The sequence below is a fragment of the Epinephelus moara genome, chromosome 4 (genome assembly GCF_006386435.1).
Source record: "Epinephelus moara isolate mb chromosome 4, YSFRI_EMoa_1.0, whole genome shotgun sequence".
In the NCBI taxonomy this organism is placed as follows: domain Eukaryota; kingdom Metazoa; phylum Chordata; class Actinopteri; order Perciformes; family Serranidae; genus Epinephelus; species Epinephelus moara.
This window is the reverse complement of record NC_065509.1, coordinates 41,984,797-42,001,532: the sequence shown is the minus strand read 5'-3', so window position 1 is coordinate 42,001,532 and position 16,736 is coordinate 41,984,797. Positions and strand designations below refer to the sequence as shown.

Below are 16,736 nucleotides of genomic sequence, written 5' to 3'. Positions count from 1 at the left end.
TTCTAATGTTTGGTATGACTAAGTTATGGTATGGTATGCTGTACATAATCACAGAAACTGTCAGTGTGTCATTCTGTCAGTCAGTCATTCTGTCTGTCCCACGTTTTTCTACTCACTGACGTGGTCAATCTATGTGAAACTACACATAGGCATTGAGGATTGGCATAGGTAGAAGGTGACAAAGCTACCAATGGGTATGGAGTAGTCAATACTGATAATCAATATTCAGACTCACCTTGAGAGTGATGCAGCAGTCTGGTATCTTCATCTCCAGATAGACTTCAATGATCAGATCACCGGCCTGAGACAGCTGCACACACACACACACACACACACACACACACGCACACACACCAGCTTATTAACAGTGTATTACTAACTTATTAGTGGCTTATTACTAAGTTATTATTAACTACTATTAACTTACTAATGACTTTTATCCACCTTATTATCTAGGTTCTACAACTCTTGTTAATAAATTATTACCAAATAAATATCAATGTATTACTAAGATGTAACTGATTACAAGTCATTACTAACTTACTAGTGACTTATTACCAAGTTACTTCCAATTTTTTAGTGAATTATAAAAACATAATTATCAACTTTTATCAGCTTACTACTTCTCTCTCTTACTAACTTATTACCAACTTAATATTAACATATTATTAATCAATAACTGATTACAAGTCCTTACTAACTTAATAGCCTATTATATTTATTAGGACCTCATTACTGACATTTTTCAGACCAGAATTAAGTAAATGTAGTAACTGAAAGCTGTCAGTCCACCGAACCGATTTTGTGATATCTGTGTATTAAATAATAATGGGTTCTTATATAGAGTATGCATGTGTATTTGTGTGTGTTTAGTGAAACAGGATACCTGAGTGTCCTTCCAGGTGGTGATGAGGCTGATTTCCAGCTCGATCTGAGTCTGATGCTCCTCGTCGATCTGAAATAGGATCAGAAGTTGACTGAGCTCAGTTTTTACAACACAAAGGAAAATGAGTCGACGTCCTCTCCGAGCTGTACTCACATCAAAGACGTACAGGTAGTTGTCTATCAGATCCTCTACGATCTTCACCTCGTGCTCTCCTTTCCCGTCAGTCTGGAACAGACTGGGAGCGAACAGCAGCGACAGGTTCTTAGTGCACATCTGGTTCAGATCGGCACACTTCTGGACTCTGACACAGAGGAAGGAAATACAATCGTTTAAAAACAATAGCAGCTATTATGACCTCTGCTACTGACAACACCACTGCTGGTACCAGAGCTGCAGGTGTGTCAGTGTGAGCTCACCTGAACAGGTGACTGATGAGAGCGGCCAGAGTGGTCCTGTTGACTCGAGGAAGACTCCGGATGATCTCTTTGTAGCGGTCCAACCTCTGACTCTTCTGAGAGATTTCTGAGGGTAAAAACAGAACAGACTTTAAATGACTCGGATCGAGGCAAAAAGAACTTGATTGGTGCATCTCTAACATCTTCAGTTCCCCATCTTTATTCTCGTCAAAGCCATCAGACAACACTGACAAAACCAGTCATTTTATCTCACAGAACACGGGAGCTTGTGGTCTCGTATTGACTTTTTGTTTGCAGGGTTTTGTTGCATCTGTAGTTTGAGTGTAGATGTCTCCAGCTCTCCGCTGCCTGCAGTGAAACACCACGTGCCAGAGACGACAGCAAAATGCAAGAGGTTCTCACACTGAGCTGAAACAAGTGCTCGTCACTTCGGTAAATGACAAAAATAAACAGTCTCATACAGTGTTTTGCTGTCATTTATGGCGTGTGGAGTTTCTCCACAGAAGGGGAGTGAAGGAGAGATGGAGTGCTGGAGAGTGAACGACATTTGCACTCGTTACTGTGAGTCACTGTTCATGAACCTTGTCAGTAAAAACACCTGTGCATTAGCTGATAGGGCTCTATATTGTTCAATAAAGACTTAATCGGGTCTAATGCCAATCTTTGAGATCGGATCAGGACATCCCTGACATCAACTCTTTTCTAAGGTAAATTGGACTCACTGGCGGCCCCCTGCCACAGTGGGTGGAGCTCAGCCATGAAGATGGGGTCCTCGATCTCCCTGAAGAACCTCTTCAGGACGTCTGTCACGTCCTCAATGAAGTGGTCTCCGATCCGCAGTTTGACGTTCCGAGCGTCTTTACGAAACTCCTCCATCAGGAGTTTGATTCTGGATTTGGCACCATTCTTCCTGTAGATCCCCTCGTGGCCCAGACCTACAGAGAGCATGCTCAAAACGTCACTAACTAAACTAGAGAGGATGAAAAGCTCCGCAGAGCTGCAGCGATAATTCTCTTTGATTAAACGCTCAGATCATAAATATAATTTTTCTTCCTCACCGTACTGAGTGATGAAGGCGATGCAGCTGTCCACGATGATCGGGATGTCGTTTCTGCTCAGCTGCTGTTCCCTCAGAGTGTTTCCTTTACCGCCGGCCGCTCGCTGGATGTCAGAGTACCACAGAGAGAAATCTGTGCGGCCGACGCCCTGCAGGTGGACGGTCCTGACGGAGAGAAGAAGCAAAACAATGAAGACAAACAAAAATAAACCAAGTTCAAACAATCTGGCGTCCAACAGCGACACTTCTTATCTCACCTTCCTTTTTCTACTAAGACCAGGATGTCTTTCTTCTCGTGGTTCTCGGTCTCAGAGGTGATACCTGCGACACAAACACAGACAGTTTTATTTAAATCAGACAGAGTGGATCGATCAGACGTGGTGTGTTTGTAGACGAGGACTGACTGAGCTCCTGCAGACGGTTCAGGTTGATGATGTCCTCGGCTGCTCCGTCCTTTCGGGGACAGATAAAGAGGTTGGACTTCTGCAGGACGAAGTACGCCTCCTTCCACTGCTGAGGGTCCAACATGGCTCTGTACCGCAGCAGGCCGACCCGCTCAAACTCCCGAGTCAGCAGGCAGTGACAGCTGAGGGGGGTCGCAGCCTGGAGGGGACGGACAGGATGGTTAGTAACAACCAAAAACATCACATCTCACAGGACAGTTAAATAAAACAGGGGGACGTAAAGTGGACACAAAGACGGAGCCTAAGAGTTTCGGACCTTCCCGATGGATTTGGTCCAGCTGTGCAGAGCGTCGGCCGTCTCCAAGCCAAACTGATAAAGTTTCTCTGAAGTCAAATACAACTCGAAGGTGTAACGAAACCTGGAGAGGAGGACAGACACAGAGACAGAGGCTGTGTCTCCATGCGGACATAAAGTTTAACACAGCTGAATAACAAGTAGAAGATAAAGTGCGTACCTGTCAATGAAGCCGTTGTTGTTGTTGGAGGAGTCGGGTCGACTGACGCCCAAACACACGATGTCTTTAACGCTGATCTGCATGCAGGGATCAGCTGATCGGTCCGACTCATAGAAAAGCAGAGACTGATCCACTGAACACCAGAACTTCTGGAAGTCTGACGACAAGACGAGGAGACATTTGGTCACATTTTATTTCACAGGTTTTATTAAACTGCTCCTTTTTTCATTTCATTTCCATAACTGTAGTTCTGTTAGGGGTGGAAGAGGAGCTGAAACCTATCCCAGCTGACACTGGGTGAGAGGCAGGGTTCACCCTGGACAGGTCACCAGACTATCACAGGGCTGACACATAGAGACAGACAACCATTCACACTCACATTCACACCTACGGACAATTTAGAGTCACCAATTAACCTGCATGTCTTTGGACTGTGGGAGGAAGCTGGAGCACCTGGAGGAAACCCACGCTGACACAGGGAGAACATGTAAACTCCACACAGATGGGCTCATCCTGGGGTTCAAACCAGGAACCCTCTTGCTATGAGGCGACAATGCTAACCACTGCACCACTGTGCCGCCTACAACGCTGCCTCCGTTAAAAGGTACATTATTATGACCTCCTCCACTGTCGCCATGTTTTTTGTTGTCACAGACTTTTGACTCTGCCCGCATGGAAGTATGTGAGCAGTGACAGTTTTGTATTTTATGTCTTCATCTGACAGCGCGGCATTACGACACAAGAATGCAAACTATTTTACTTGCACTACAGGAGAGATTCCTGTCGTGGATTCCTTCTCTGCAACTAGGTGGGAAGAAAATATGTGCATACATCTGCATGTATGAAAGATACCAGCATATAGGCAAAAATCTAGTATCCTGTATCCCCCACACATTTTTCTGTCCAATGAAGTTTCTTTGTCCTTTCTTTTTTAACCCCTGCACCACCCCTCTCCCTTCCTCTTCCCACCTTCTCGAGTCTTCTTGGACAGCGTCCCTCTGTGGACGGAGCTGGACTTGTAGAGGTAACCAGAGTGAAGGACAGGCTGCATGATCTCATCGTACACACTGGGATCTGAAGGGAGAACAGAGGAATATTTCAGCCGCAGCATCAAATCAATAAACCACACACACACACACACACACACACACAAAGACACGTGGTTTGATTGTCCAGATAATGGACTTAGTTGTTCATTCTCGTCCTCATCGTAGTTCTGCCTCTGTGCTCACGTGCTGACCTGGTCAGTCAGTAGAATAAATGTCTGTGTCAGTCAGAGTTTCTCTGCTAAGTGAAGCAAACTGTAACGAGATAAAAGCCTCCCTGCAGGAACACAGCTGATAACACAGCAGCTGCATCAAACAGGAGCCACCTCAGCTGACCTGGAGTCTGCCTCCACACACACCACTGACCTTCATAAACCTGAGAGCTCTGTTTTCACAGCATAGAAATAAAACTGTCGTTTCCATGATGTCAGTTTATACTCTGAAAGATGGCCTGAACTCACATCAGTTACTGTAAATTTTAATATTAAAAGAAGTACAGCACAGAGACCAGTAGAAACCAACAGAGTACAGTAGAGAACAGACCTGAAGCGATGCAGCGATCCAGGAGCGGATTATGTCGTTGGCAGTCGTTGGAGTCGTCTGCAAGGCGAGCTGACTCCGCCTCCGAGAAAATGTGAGTGACAGTTTTCAGAAGAGTCTGTTCAGAGACCGCAGAGCACAAGACCTGGAGACGAGAGGAGACATTAACACAGAGAGACAGACAGTCAGGGAGAGAGACCCACTGTCTGTGAATGCAGCACATGAAGCCGTTCTGATTTATTTACATGATTCTCTCACTTTTAGTTTTTGTTGATGAATTCACGTGTTGTCGGCCAATAAGAGCCTGAGCTCAGTAAATGTGACAGACAGACAAACAGAGAGCAGACATGTCGGAGTAAAAACACTCAGTCCTTCTTTGAGCCTCCAGCTGCTTTTATCTTTTCTTTCCTTTGTCCCCGCTGACGCCCCAGTGCACTCTGGGAAAAGCTTCCATCCAAATATTATGTGCAGGTTTTAAACAAAAAGTCATCAAAGTCAAATCTCATCAGTGTTTCTGAATATTGTTCAGAAAATAACATTTAAGAGCAGAAACGTTTTCCAAAGGTTCACGGCAAACAAGAAATAAGAAGTTAAATGCCTTAAGAGTAAATTTAAATTTGACAACATGAGCACTCAGAGTCACAGAGAGCAGAGCGACATTAAAACCTCTCTGATCCTCACTGACCTCAGGTCAGCTTTTATGTTTTAACTGAAACCCTTGAAGCTACTGAAGCTCTCAGAGACTCACTCTGTTTCTTCAACAACAAAAAACCTTCTGTTCTGAACTCAGAGCTGCTGAAGAAAACCTCTCCTGTTGTTATCATTATTATTATTATTAGTAGTAGCCTGTAATCAAAATCAAGGAATAAATACTGGTGTCCATGTGAGAAAAAAAAAGTTCACATGATTTTGGTTCATGTGACTTTCAGGTATTGAAATCTTAAATCTTTTCCTGGTTTGGACTCTGTGTACAGACGGACTGTGGTGTTTCTCCCCCTCTGATGTTGTGTGAGGTAGGAAGTGTCATTCTGACCTTGAGCAGCTCCTCCTGGCTGCTGAACGCCGGGTGGGGGAGTCGATATTGTCCCTCTCTGTATTTCTGGGTGATGAAGTCTCGTCTCTGCTCGGGGGAGGCGTCACAGTCCAACTCCTCCGACACAGACAGCCGAGCCCCCCAGAAATCATTGGCACGGTCGTTCCCCAGCATGATGAACAGCTGGTGCACACAAACAAACAAATAAACAAACAAAAACAGAGTGTTTGATCTAAAAGATGTTGCTCCAGATCTCTTATCATTCTCAGAGGACAAGAGTTACGTATGTAACTACAGTTCTATAAACTCTGGGTGACCACACTGCGCTGAGGCCAGGTGGTTTAGAGCGTAAACTAAAACTGGAACTAAATCAAAACATTTTAAAAACGAAAAATAAACTAAAACTATAGAGCTTGATTAAAAAAAAATCTATTTTATCTTTTTTTTTTTTAGCTATGCCGTATTACTATAAAAAGAAGGACATAGCAGGAGGCCAAACTAAAAATAGCAAACACACTCTGACAACTACCTAAAATTGAACTAAAATGAAATCTTTAAGTCAAAACTAATATAAAATCAAAACTAACTGAAATTCTAACTGTTACAAATTTGATTCAGGGCAGTTCTGGTCTCACCTGGACGATCTCGTTGCTCCACACGCTGGTGTCCAGTTTGAGACTCTGAACTTTAGAGACCATCGTCCCCAGACCTCTGTGCTGCCCTGCAAAGACACACACACACACACACACACACACACAGGTGAACAAAGGGTGGAGGACAGTGTGTCCCTGTAGGCTGAGATGGTCGACATGACAGCTCCCCAAAAGTGAAACATCAAATACATTTTTCCCAGAGATGGTTTCTGTCACTTTATGTAGTTCTTCTCACCCTGATATTTGTTCAAGTGTTTGTTATTCGGATCAGTTTGGTTGTAATTAGTTATTTGATGCTATGAAAAAGGGATGTGATGTCATGATTGACAGCTGTGTGAGCCAATCAGGGTGCTCACAAACAGTGGCGCTGCTCAAGCTTGGTTGGGCAGTTGTTGATCACTATTGTGCAGACTCTGGCTCCAAATGAGTGTTGGAGGAAGCCGGAGAACCCGGAGAAAATCCACACAGACACGGGGAGATCAGCTCGACACAGAAGGGCCCCAGCCAGTCGGCAGCGTTAAACCCAAAACCCTCTCACTGTGAGGCGACCCTGCTAACGACTGCACTGCTGGGCAACCCATGTTTTTTGTTTTCATTCTAAGCAAATTCCTTGTATGTTAAAACCTACTTGGCAACAAACCAGATTCTGATTCTGACAAGACGCCTCTCTGTTTGTCACGTCTACACGTCAGGTTCAGTGAAGTTCTGTCATCCACCAGAGGATGACATCACTCACACTGTCCAATGAGTGAGTGACATGTCAGAACATGTTCGGCAGCTTTTTGTTGCTGAAATAAAAACTCTCCATGAATGTGACAGCGAACATGAACGTGAACGCCAGAGTTCAGTTTCAGTTGAGATAGAAACTTCCAGACTGATGACAGGCTGCGGGTGACAGGAGAGACACTGAGACACCTGGATGACAGCATGGTGACACACACACACACACACACACACACACACACACACACACAGACTCCCCACAATGCAGTTGAACCAGCACAGCGACAGTTTTACCTGCAGTGATTCATGTCTTCACAGGTTGACACACTCAGAGTAGAAGTTGTGAAAGTGTGTGAACAGCATGAACACTACATTATGATCAGGGTGATCAGGTGTTGTGGGAGGATATTAGAGTGATCCATGTGGTTATTAGGACAGCTGAATGTTGCTCACCAATCACATTGATTAGGCTAATCCAACATCATCAACATCAGAAAGACAAACTTTGATCTGATCTAATCGTACCTCCATAGATTACTTTATAAAAGTCTACTCTAACTCTTGAGTCTGAGTCCCAGGTACCTGCACAGTTCTTGCAGATGACCACACACAGGTTGATGGAGGCCCAGTCGGGGTTCAGGGCCTTGCAGTCGGCACACATCCTGTTGGATCGGTTGGACCAGATCTTCTCGGCCACCTCATAGTCCGACAGAGTCTCTGCGATGGCCTCCTGCAGCGCCTCCATCCAGTCCCGCTTGTCCCGCTCCGACTCTGCCGTGAAGCTGAGGAGACGGAGCAGAGGCTTGTTGGCAGGTCGCCACGGCAACGGCATTTTGAAAAGCAGAAACCACACTTTTTTTTTAAGCCTGCTAACTAACTTCAGTTCTGAGTGTTTAGATCGACACAGAATCCGTGCTGGTCCCAGCAGCAGCAGAGTGAAGTGACTTCGGTTGTTCTAACAGCAGCTGTGAGTCGACGCGCTGCAGAGCTGCAGGGAATTAACTGTAAGGAGCTTTTTCTCATTCAGTGACCTGGTTTTGGGACCAAATGGCACAGCCTGGCAGAGGTTGGCAGAGGGGACGAACATTTTGTTCCCAGTTTCATCTACAGAGCCGGAAGCTAAAGATCTGAACATGAAGCATCCCAGAACTGCTCAAAGCTGCTCTGCTGCAGGACGGACACGTCCTCGAAAAATACATTTTTATTATTAAACCTTTTCTCCTCTGAGGTGCAGAAACTGTTTACTGTGTTAGTGACAGAGGGGCCGGTGGTGCAGTGATACCTGAAGGTTTTGTACGGCGTGATGAGGTCGAAGCTCTTGTGTTTCCCGTCTCTGATCGTCGATCCTCGAGCTTCGATCACCGTGATGCCAATTCCGTTACGAAAGCACTGCAGACACACAAGTTAGGGACACACATGAGGAAAGTTCAACAACCTGCACACTGAGCTGCTGCTGTGTTGCTGCTCTTTGGGCTCCTGATGAAACAATAAACATGTTGGGACAAAGTCACTCAAACTCTTATAAAACCTGTCTGCAGCTGAAGTTTACTGCTCCTGTTTGGAGTGTGTCGGAGCTGACGGACTGAGAGCGAGAGCCGCACAACAACTTTTACATAAATGAGTGTCATCATCTTAAAAGACGACAAAATCAGACTTGCAACTTTTTAGTTTTGAGAAAAGACTGTTCAACGTCAGTAACACACATAAGGACTATAATTTGTATATTTCAGCAGTGTAATATTAGAGTGTCCCACCCGTCAGCGCTCTCACCTGTTCGCTCTTGTAGATCCAGATCTGCTCCGTGTTGATGGCGGCGTACACTTTGGACTTGGTTCCCTTCAGCTCGAGGACTCCGTGTCTCTGACAGTGAGATCCGGGACCGAAGCGCCGCCGACCGAACACCAGCTGATCTCTGACGTGTTCCTGCATCGTGCCGACCCACTGCCGCCTCAGCACTGAGATACAGGTATCACCATCATCATCATCATCACATCACATGCTGTACTTCACACACATTACTGCCTCTTCCTCTCACATTTATCCCAGTGTTCTCAGCTGTGATTAGGAGGTTTTTTCACTGGAAACACTTTGAACCAGAAGAGAAATATTACACTTTTAAGAACAGACATACATCACAGTGTCTGGACATCAACCTTTTAAGAAACTTTAGCTGCGTTTCATCAACCAGTGACTCAGTTTCTGTACCCTGAAATCATCCTCTGCTCTCAGGGGGGAGTATCTTTTAAGGTTCAGTAACTTTCAGAGGACAAACCTTAGGCTGCTACACCTTAGTTTCATTTACTCAGGAAGTGACATCAGTAGGGTTACAGATCAACAGAAACATGTCCGCAGCAGCTTCTCATGATTATCAGTCTGACATCAGATCAGATCAGCTGGAGATAATTCAGTAATGGATGAGAATGTAAACACATCTCTGCTGCCCTGTAACTCAAAGTGTCACTTTACTGTCATGTCAAGTGTTTTCTTCTCCTACCTTCATTATCGGCCCTGAAAACAAAAATCCTGTGACTTGTCACGATTTCAAATTTGTTGTCTTTGGCTGGGCGGGCCATCTGGATGGCAGCCAATGGGATCACTCCTTTAGGGTAGACGTCCTGAAACAGAAAGGTTTCAAATGGTCCAAATCAGAGCAGTCAGAGTGGTTTTATCTGCAGTGATGTGACGCATTTCTGACTGAGTTTAAATCGATCAGTCGCCATATTTGATTGGATTTTTAAAAATGGGCGTGGCTTATCGAATACAGAGAGATACAAAGATGTGGAGGACTGTTGACCTCCTCACACACCTCCACCACCCAGGTTGTTAGATCAGAAGAAATAATAAATTGGACTTCAATGACGCTCTCTGAAAGTGTAAACAAATATCACTGGACTACAGCTGGCTGTAGCAATGAGAGTTTAAACATCGATAAACTCAGAAATGATTCTTTAGGTCACTTTTTAGAGATGTGTTTGCACTTTGACATTAAAGACAAATAATCAAACTACAGTAAATCCGCTTTGATTAAATGCTGTAAAACATTGAACCATAAACACAACAATAGATAACTGAGGAGTTCAGAGGATAACAACTATGAAACAATGATAGTTAAAAAAAAATACACCTTGGACAGTTGTCCTCTCTCATTCCCTTTGTTTTGTAGATATATTTCTATTATTATACATCTCTGACTGTTCTTCGTACCTTATCACTGCCAAAGTACATCAGGTTTTTGCCATCAAACTTCACATAGCGCTTCTGGAAAACATAATTCCTGAAAAACAAAAACACACATCAGATCCAGAGACAGATCCAGAGACAGATCCAGAGACAGATCCAGAGACAGATCCAGAGAGGGTCACATGATCACATTCATAACAAAGACACAAAGATACATCACAACTGTGGTAAACAAAATTCAGAAGGAGACTACTGGTTTATAGTGACATCAGACCGGCGTACTTAACACACGTAAACGCTGAATCCTACAAAGTTTTGACATTAAAATATTCTGGACGTTTAAATATGGAGCTTCATCAGAAAACACTGGCGTCTTTCAGCCGAGTCAAAATGAAAATATTTGTTTTACAAATTTTCCTGAAACACCAAAACTCTCACCAAATAACCACTGAAGAACTTTCTTATCAGTATTAACAGGAAAGGAAGAAAAGACAAACACACACCGAGCAGAGGATGAAGAACAAGAGGAAGAGGAGGAGTAGAGGAAGGTGACGAGGCAGAGGCAGCCCCTCAGGAGGGGGGAGACACAGGGAGGAGCAGAGAAGAGGACATGCAGCACGACAGCCAGCGCTGATCTCTGACCCCTGACACACACACACACACACACACACGCAGAAACACAGAGACACAAAGAACAGGAAGGTGTGTGACACTAGTGTATTCTGAATCAACTGCTGTGATTGGTCAGGTGAGAACATGGAGATCTTGGAGCTTCTCAGACTTCGCATTCCTTCCTCTTGTTCCCACACACACATCTTCACTCTTTATTAGCCTACACATGCTAACACATACATAAGCTACACCTTAATTCATTCAAGGATGTTACACCCTCCTCAGAAACCTCTCAAACCTCCCCAAGCACCCCTGAATCTCCCAAAGGACTCTAAGACACCCTTAAAAACCTCTGGAACAACTTTAGGAACCCCAGGAACTTGTTAGAGGACTGCTGGTACCTCTTCAAGGACCTCTGAAACCTCTTCAAGGACCACTGAAACCTCTTCAAGGACCTCTGGTACATCTTCAAGGGCCTCTGAAACCTCTTCAAGCAATATTCAGACTCTAAACTAAATGAATACCAGTGATGAGAGAATCCTGGTTCTCTCTGGTTTAACCAGCTGTATAAATCAAACACACCCCTCTGGTTTTCTTTCCCCTGGAATAACTAACTGTGTAAATCAAATTCACCCCTGGTACAACCCGGTGTGTAAAACAAATGCCCCCCTATGGTTTTGTTGTCATTGGTCAAACCAGGTGTTTAAATTAAACACAACCTGGTTTTCTTCTCTCTGGTCTAACATATCATTAAATGTGCCCCTGGTCTAACCAGCTGTAAATCTAATGCACCAGGTGTGTAAATCAAACCCATCTCTGCGTTTTTGTTTTCTCTGGTCTAACCAGGTGTCTAAATCAAACGCACCCCTGTGGAGACAGCTTGTCCAGCCAGCCACTGATGATGGGCGGGGCTCTCTCAGTCAGGGAGGTGTAGCTGGCGTAGGGGGAGATGGTCAGGTCCTCATCGGCGTCTATGGGGAAAGTGTGGTTGGGCAGGGAGAGGTAGCGGACGGGAGGTGGAGGTTCTCCGACGGTGCTGTAGCCCTGAGAGTCTCCGGAGTGAAGAGCCTGAGACAAACGCTTCGTCCAGGAGAACTTCTGACACCTGAAGTACAAATACAACTTTATTTATACAGTTCAGGAGAGATCAGTCTGGTTGTCAGACTCATCCTGTATTCTGTGGACAGATTTTTACTTTTTGTAATCAGCAGAAATAAAATAATAGCTTGTCTCTTTGTCCTTGTAATGTGATTTAAACATTTCAGTTCATTGTCACTTTTTATATTTTGATGGCTATATTTTACATTCGCAAATACAAATTTGATAAATTCTCACTAGCTGTACTGTAGCTTTCAATCGAATGTTTCTCAACTGATTTTTCACAGGTCAAAAACAAATTTAAAACCTAAGTATCAACTTAGCTTTGTCTTCTTTCAACACAACTTTAAGTTAAGAGTTGAGACTGTAACATATTAAACACAGACTGTCTTTATGAAGTCTATTTTAAAAGAAGATCTAAAAAATAAAAGTGGGCCGAGTGTAAAACCTTGGGGAACTCCAGAGAGCTGACAATATGCAGATGATTCAGTTTTATACTTTTGTCTTACAAATATCAGTCTGTTTTTAATAGTTTGCAGCCGCAGCTCATTTAATTGAAGCTTGTGTTCAATGCAGACAATAGTAGTCTTTGTTACTTTGTGATGAAAGTGCCTTATTGCCTTCCATTAATCAGAATTAAGTCATGTTAACCCTTTGTTTTTGTTAATGCAAATCACATTTATTTCTTTTCATGAATGTATTGTTTAACTTTGTGTTTGTCTGACTTTATCTTTTCTGTTTGTATTTCCTGGTTTTGTGTAATGTCAAGCTATTTTGATGTTGTCATACTGTTTTGAATATTTGGCCACACAAAGCTAAAATAAACCTCACAGAATTGCTGATGGCTTACCCATGATCCTCTGCATGTTTGTCCTCCCCCTTCCTCATGTCTCTCTCATCCAGTCTGCTCCTTTCACTCTGCAGGATGAAATATTAACTGAGCACATTTATATCATCACAGACTGGAGATGTTACAAGTTTAATCCCAACAACCGCTGGATTTGTGATCATCAAGGAGCTGATTGCTGTTTATTAATATCATTGTGCCACAGATATAAAGAAGAAAGAAGGAGAAGGCTGGGAACAACAGATGGATCTTTACTAGGTTTGTCTTTGTGCTGCTGTCTCACCTCACATATGTGTGGATTTCTTCTGGTTTGAAAAACAGTTTCACAGTACGGGCTGATCTCCTCCTCAGGGTCGTCTGTTGAAGCTGTTGAACAGAAAACTCGAGTTAATATTCTACTGAAGCATGGATGGTAACGTAAACCCGAACCCAGCCAGTGTGACCAGTGTTTGCCTTTTAAACCACATAAACACAAACATTATCTTTTGTGTTCAAATCTGAAGCGCTGCAAATCCTCACATAGTGTGTTCAAGCCAAAAAAAAGTCCACGAAAGCGGGACAAAATAAACAGGATCCAGAATTAAATGGTTGTTTTTGTAATTTCAAGGCAGATTTTTAGTAAAATCAATCTTGCAGTAAACATACATCATGTTTTCATAAGTAATCAAGAGTCTGGTCTGCACTCACCTCTGGCTGATCCTGAAGAGTTGTTACTTAAAGTGCTGCCACTGAAAACACACACAGACAAACAAAAAATAAGCTATCAATCAATAATTGATTTAAAGACACACTCCAGTGATTCAGTGTGTCACTGAAGTAGTTGGACTTGTGAGAGATATATTACAAACAGATAGGTCAGAATCTGTGCAGCATAGGTGGTGATGTCCTGACTAGACTTGGGCGGTATCACAGTATTCAATACGAAAAATGGGTTTAAGAATAATTTACTTTTTTGACATTTTATGAGTTTATTAGACTAAAAAAGCTAAGAGAGCTTGTGGAACATAGTGAGCTCGCCACTCGCACGGGGGCACCAGTTGTTTGTCTTTTGTTTGTTTTACACAAATACGTCATGTAACACCAATACCTTATCCTGACTTCTAGTCTGGATTATATATTTTATCTAGGCTGGCAACATATGTGGAATCTGGTGAAGGCCAAAAGATGAAATAGGCTGATCTGATCCAGAAAACTTGTCCAACTCAGCGTTAGAATGGTTTAGGACAACGAGGTTTCTGATGGTGTTCGAAGATCCAGCTATCACTTCATTTCTAACATACTGACCCCCTTAACTTTATGCATTCACGACCTGAACCCACATAAGCAGCAGAAAATGCATGAATGAATAGAATTGTTTGGTCCACTATTGCCTGTATGAAGCTTCTGTCGATCTTTACTATTAGACTGTAATCAGTAACAATATCAGACAAGACAATTAATTATGCAGTTTTCCAACGTAACATAAGATGCTTATCAAGGCCAAAAACCAACAATGTGATTGGGATCAGACACAGAGTGCCTTATTACCAAGATGTTCACTGTTTATGGACGGTTAGGTACACAAATACGTAGGTGCGTCATTCAGAGGCCTCAGTCAGTTGGTTGATCGTAAGGTAGGTGGGATTTATTTATGCTGATTACATGGATGCATTCTGAAATAAAATCTTGGTTAGCACATCTAAAAACAAAGTAAATACACCTAGTGTGGATCCTGACCTGGAAACAAGTCCATCAGAGTGACCTACCTATTCCTCTCTGGATGCCTCTCAGGTGTTTGTCTGGGTGGAGTCGGAGGCGCTGACTGCTGGCTGCAGTAACTCCTCCCTAAACTGGGGGCAGTAGAACTAGGTAAAGTCCCCCAGTAGATCTCATTAGAGACCATCTCCATCCCGCCACCTCTGGGTGAACCAGTCGGCGAGGATCCAGAGAGCCTGCTGTTGTCAAGACTACCAGGAGAGGAAGTCAAAGGAACCGTCTGGTTCTGCTCTGTCCGTACAGGTGAAGAAGAAGATGGTGGGGACCCCTGGAACGTGGCGGGGGGGATCCCACGGTTCAGCCTCGGGGGAACAGGAGGTAAAAACCCTCCAGCGTCTGACAGAGACAAGCTACGACTCGGCTTCCTCCTTTCCGTCTGGTTCGGTTTTCGGCTGGGTGTGGTTGAGATCTCGTTGAGGTCAGAGGTCAACCTGTTGTCAGGTGTGGGCGTGTCCCCTGAGGTCAAACCCTCTAACACAGTAAAACAGATGGACTCCTGGGAAAGCCTCCTGGATGGAGGCGGTGCAGGGTCTGGTGTTGGACAGAAGTGGACGGGTGTTGTCCTGCGGCGGTTGAATACAGTTCTGGGTTTTGGAACCGGTTTCACCGCAGGTCTGCTGCTGTCAGAGTTGGTCAACATGGCGCCAAGGTTTGGAACCGAACTGTTCCGGAGCGCCTCAAAGTCAATGGGTCCAGACGACTGACGCCGCGATGCAGCGCTGTGACCAGATAAAGTAATGTCCGTCACAGACTGACAGCGATCACGTGGGAGATCAGCTTTCTGATTGGCTCTTTGACTCTCTGTCCTCTGAATGTGACTGACCAATCGAAGGATTCTCTTCCTGTATCCTGTGGCGGTTATACCCAGGCTGACCAAAGCATCATTATCCAGGTGTGTGAAGTCTCTAGCCAATAGGAGACCAGCTCGACGGAAGGTGTCCTGGTACCTGCACAGAAAAAATGCAATTAAAGTCCAAGTTTGTTTTTGCTACGACATCTCTCAAAAACTTGACTGTATAATCACCATCACCTACTTCAGCAGGCCAGCAACAACAAGAGTGAAGGTAGAAAAGCGGAGCATCACTATGGTCCAACATTTTTCCACCTTTGTATGAGCTTTATTTAATATAGTTTATTTTATGGTCAGATTTAACAAACCTTTCAGAAAAATACCAAATTTCTTGCCATTGTTAAATAGCCTTCAGTAAAGGTGAATGGTATTTAACATTAAGAGAGTAAACACAGCTTTAGCATACACACGGGACCCATGCTAACACATGCTAACACATGCTAACTCCACCTATCCTCACCTATCAATGCTTTACTTTAGAATATATTGGAACGTGTATGTTGCTTAATAGGATTGGCAGCAGTGTTAATTTCATTGACGCAAACTTTTTATCAACAACCTTTTTTCCATGACAAAAACGAGACGATGACGAGCTAACAATAGATCTTGAAAACAAAAAAACTTAGAAAAACTAAGACAAAAGCTGTTTTTCATTTTCGTTGATGAAACATGACGAAAATGTTAGTGGTGGACTATCGGACTTTGAAAGCCGAGAACTGCCGTGCATTATCCGCAAATGCTGCATGAGCGACAGGCTGGTAAACTCCAGTAAATAGTCTGCACCAGGATGTAATTCAGCAGTAAATAATTAGCCGTGTGTGTCTCACTGTGGATGGTGGAGCTGCTGAATGGATTTGTGGAGTTTGTTAGTTGCAGCGGTGGCCAGCCTGCCAGTGTTGAGTGCTGCATGCTAACACTATTTCAAACAATGTGAAATTTATAATAACTAGTCCATACCCATTGGTAGCTTTGTCACCTTCTACCTATGCCAATCCTCAATGCCTATGTGTAGTTTCACATAGATTGACCACGTCAGTGAGTAGAAAAACGTGGGACAGACAGAATGACTGACTGACAGAATGACACACTGACAGTTTCCGTCATTATGTACAGCATACCAT

General features: G+C 43.8%; 1 protein-coding gene across 1 annotated transcript in view; it reads right to left on the bottom strand.

Moving 5' to 3' along the window:
- The window catches only part of arap3 (ArfGAP with RhoGAP domain, ankyrin repeat and PH domain 3), a 45,580-nt gene that overhangs the window by 6,406 nt on the left and 22,438 nt on the right, over positions 1 to 16,736 (bottom strand). Inside the window, exons 3-26 of the mRNA XM_050042329.1 lie at positions 14,756 to 15,712; positions 13,698 to 13,738; positions 13,294 to 13,376; positions 13,014 to 13,081; positions 11,931 to 12,170; positions 10,478 to 10,547; positions 9,768 to 9,888; positions 9,044 to 9,228; positions 8,556 to 8,662; positions 7,856 to 8,055; positions 6,533 to 6,618; positions 5,898 to 6,080; positions 4,868 to 5,009; positions 4,248 to 4,352; positions 3,279 to 3,435; positions 3,080 to 3,182; positions 2,764 to 2,962; positions 2,617 to 2,680; positions 2,361 to 2,524; positions 2,025 to 2,237; positions 1,303 to 1,408; positions 1,040 to 1,187; positions 887 to 955; positions 236 to 310 (exon numbers count right to left, since the gene is read on the bottom strand). Of these exons, the coding sequence (XP_049898286.1) occupies positions 236 to 310; positions 887 to 955; positions 1,040 to 1,187; positions 1,303 to 1,408; positions 2,025 to 2,237; positions 2,361 to 2,524; positions 2,617 to 2,680; positions 2,764 to 2,962; positions 3,080 to 3,182; positions 3,279 to 3,435; positions 4,248 to 4,352; positions 4,868 to 5,009; positions 5,898 to 6,080; positions 6,533 to 6,618; positions 7,856 to 8,055; positions 8,556 to 8,662; positions 9,044 to 9,228; positions 9,768 to 9,888; positions 10,478 to 10,547; positions 11,931 to 12,170; positions 13,014 to 13,081; positions 13,294 to 13,376; positions 13,698 to 13,738; positions 14,756 to 15,712 (3,886 nt within the window). The remainder of the gene's footprint in view (positions 1 to 235; positions 311 to 886; positions 956 to 1,039; positions 1,188 to 1,302; positions 1,409 to 2,024; positions 2,238 to 2,360; positions 2,525 to 2,616; positions 2,681 to 2,763; positions 2,963 to 3,079; positions 3,183 to 3,278; positions 3,436 to 4,247; positions 4,353 to 4,867; positions 5,010 to 5,897; positions 6,081 to 6,532; positions 6,619 to 7,855; positions 8,056 to 8,555; positions 8,663 to 9,043; positions 9,229 to 9,767; positions 9,889 to 10,477; positions 10,548 to 11,930; positions 12,171 to 13,013; positions 13,082 to 13,293; positions 13,377 to 13,697; positions 13,739 to 14,755; positions 15,713 to 16,736) is intronic.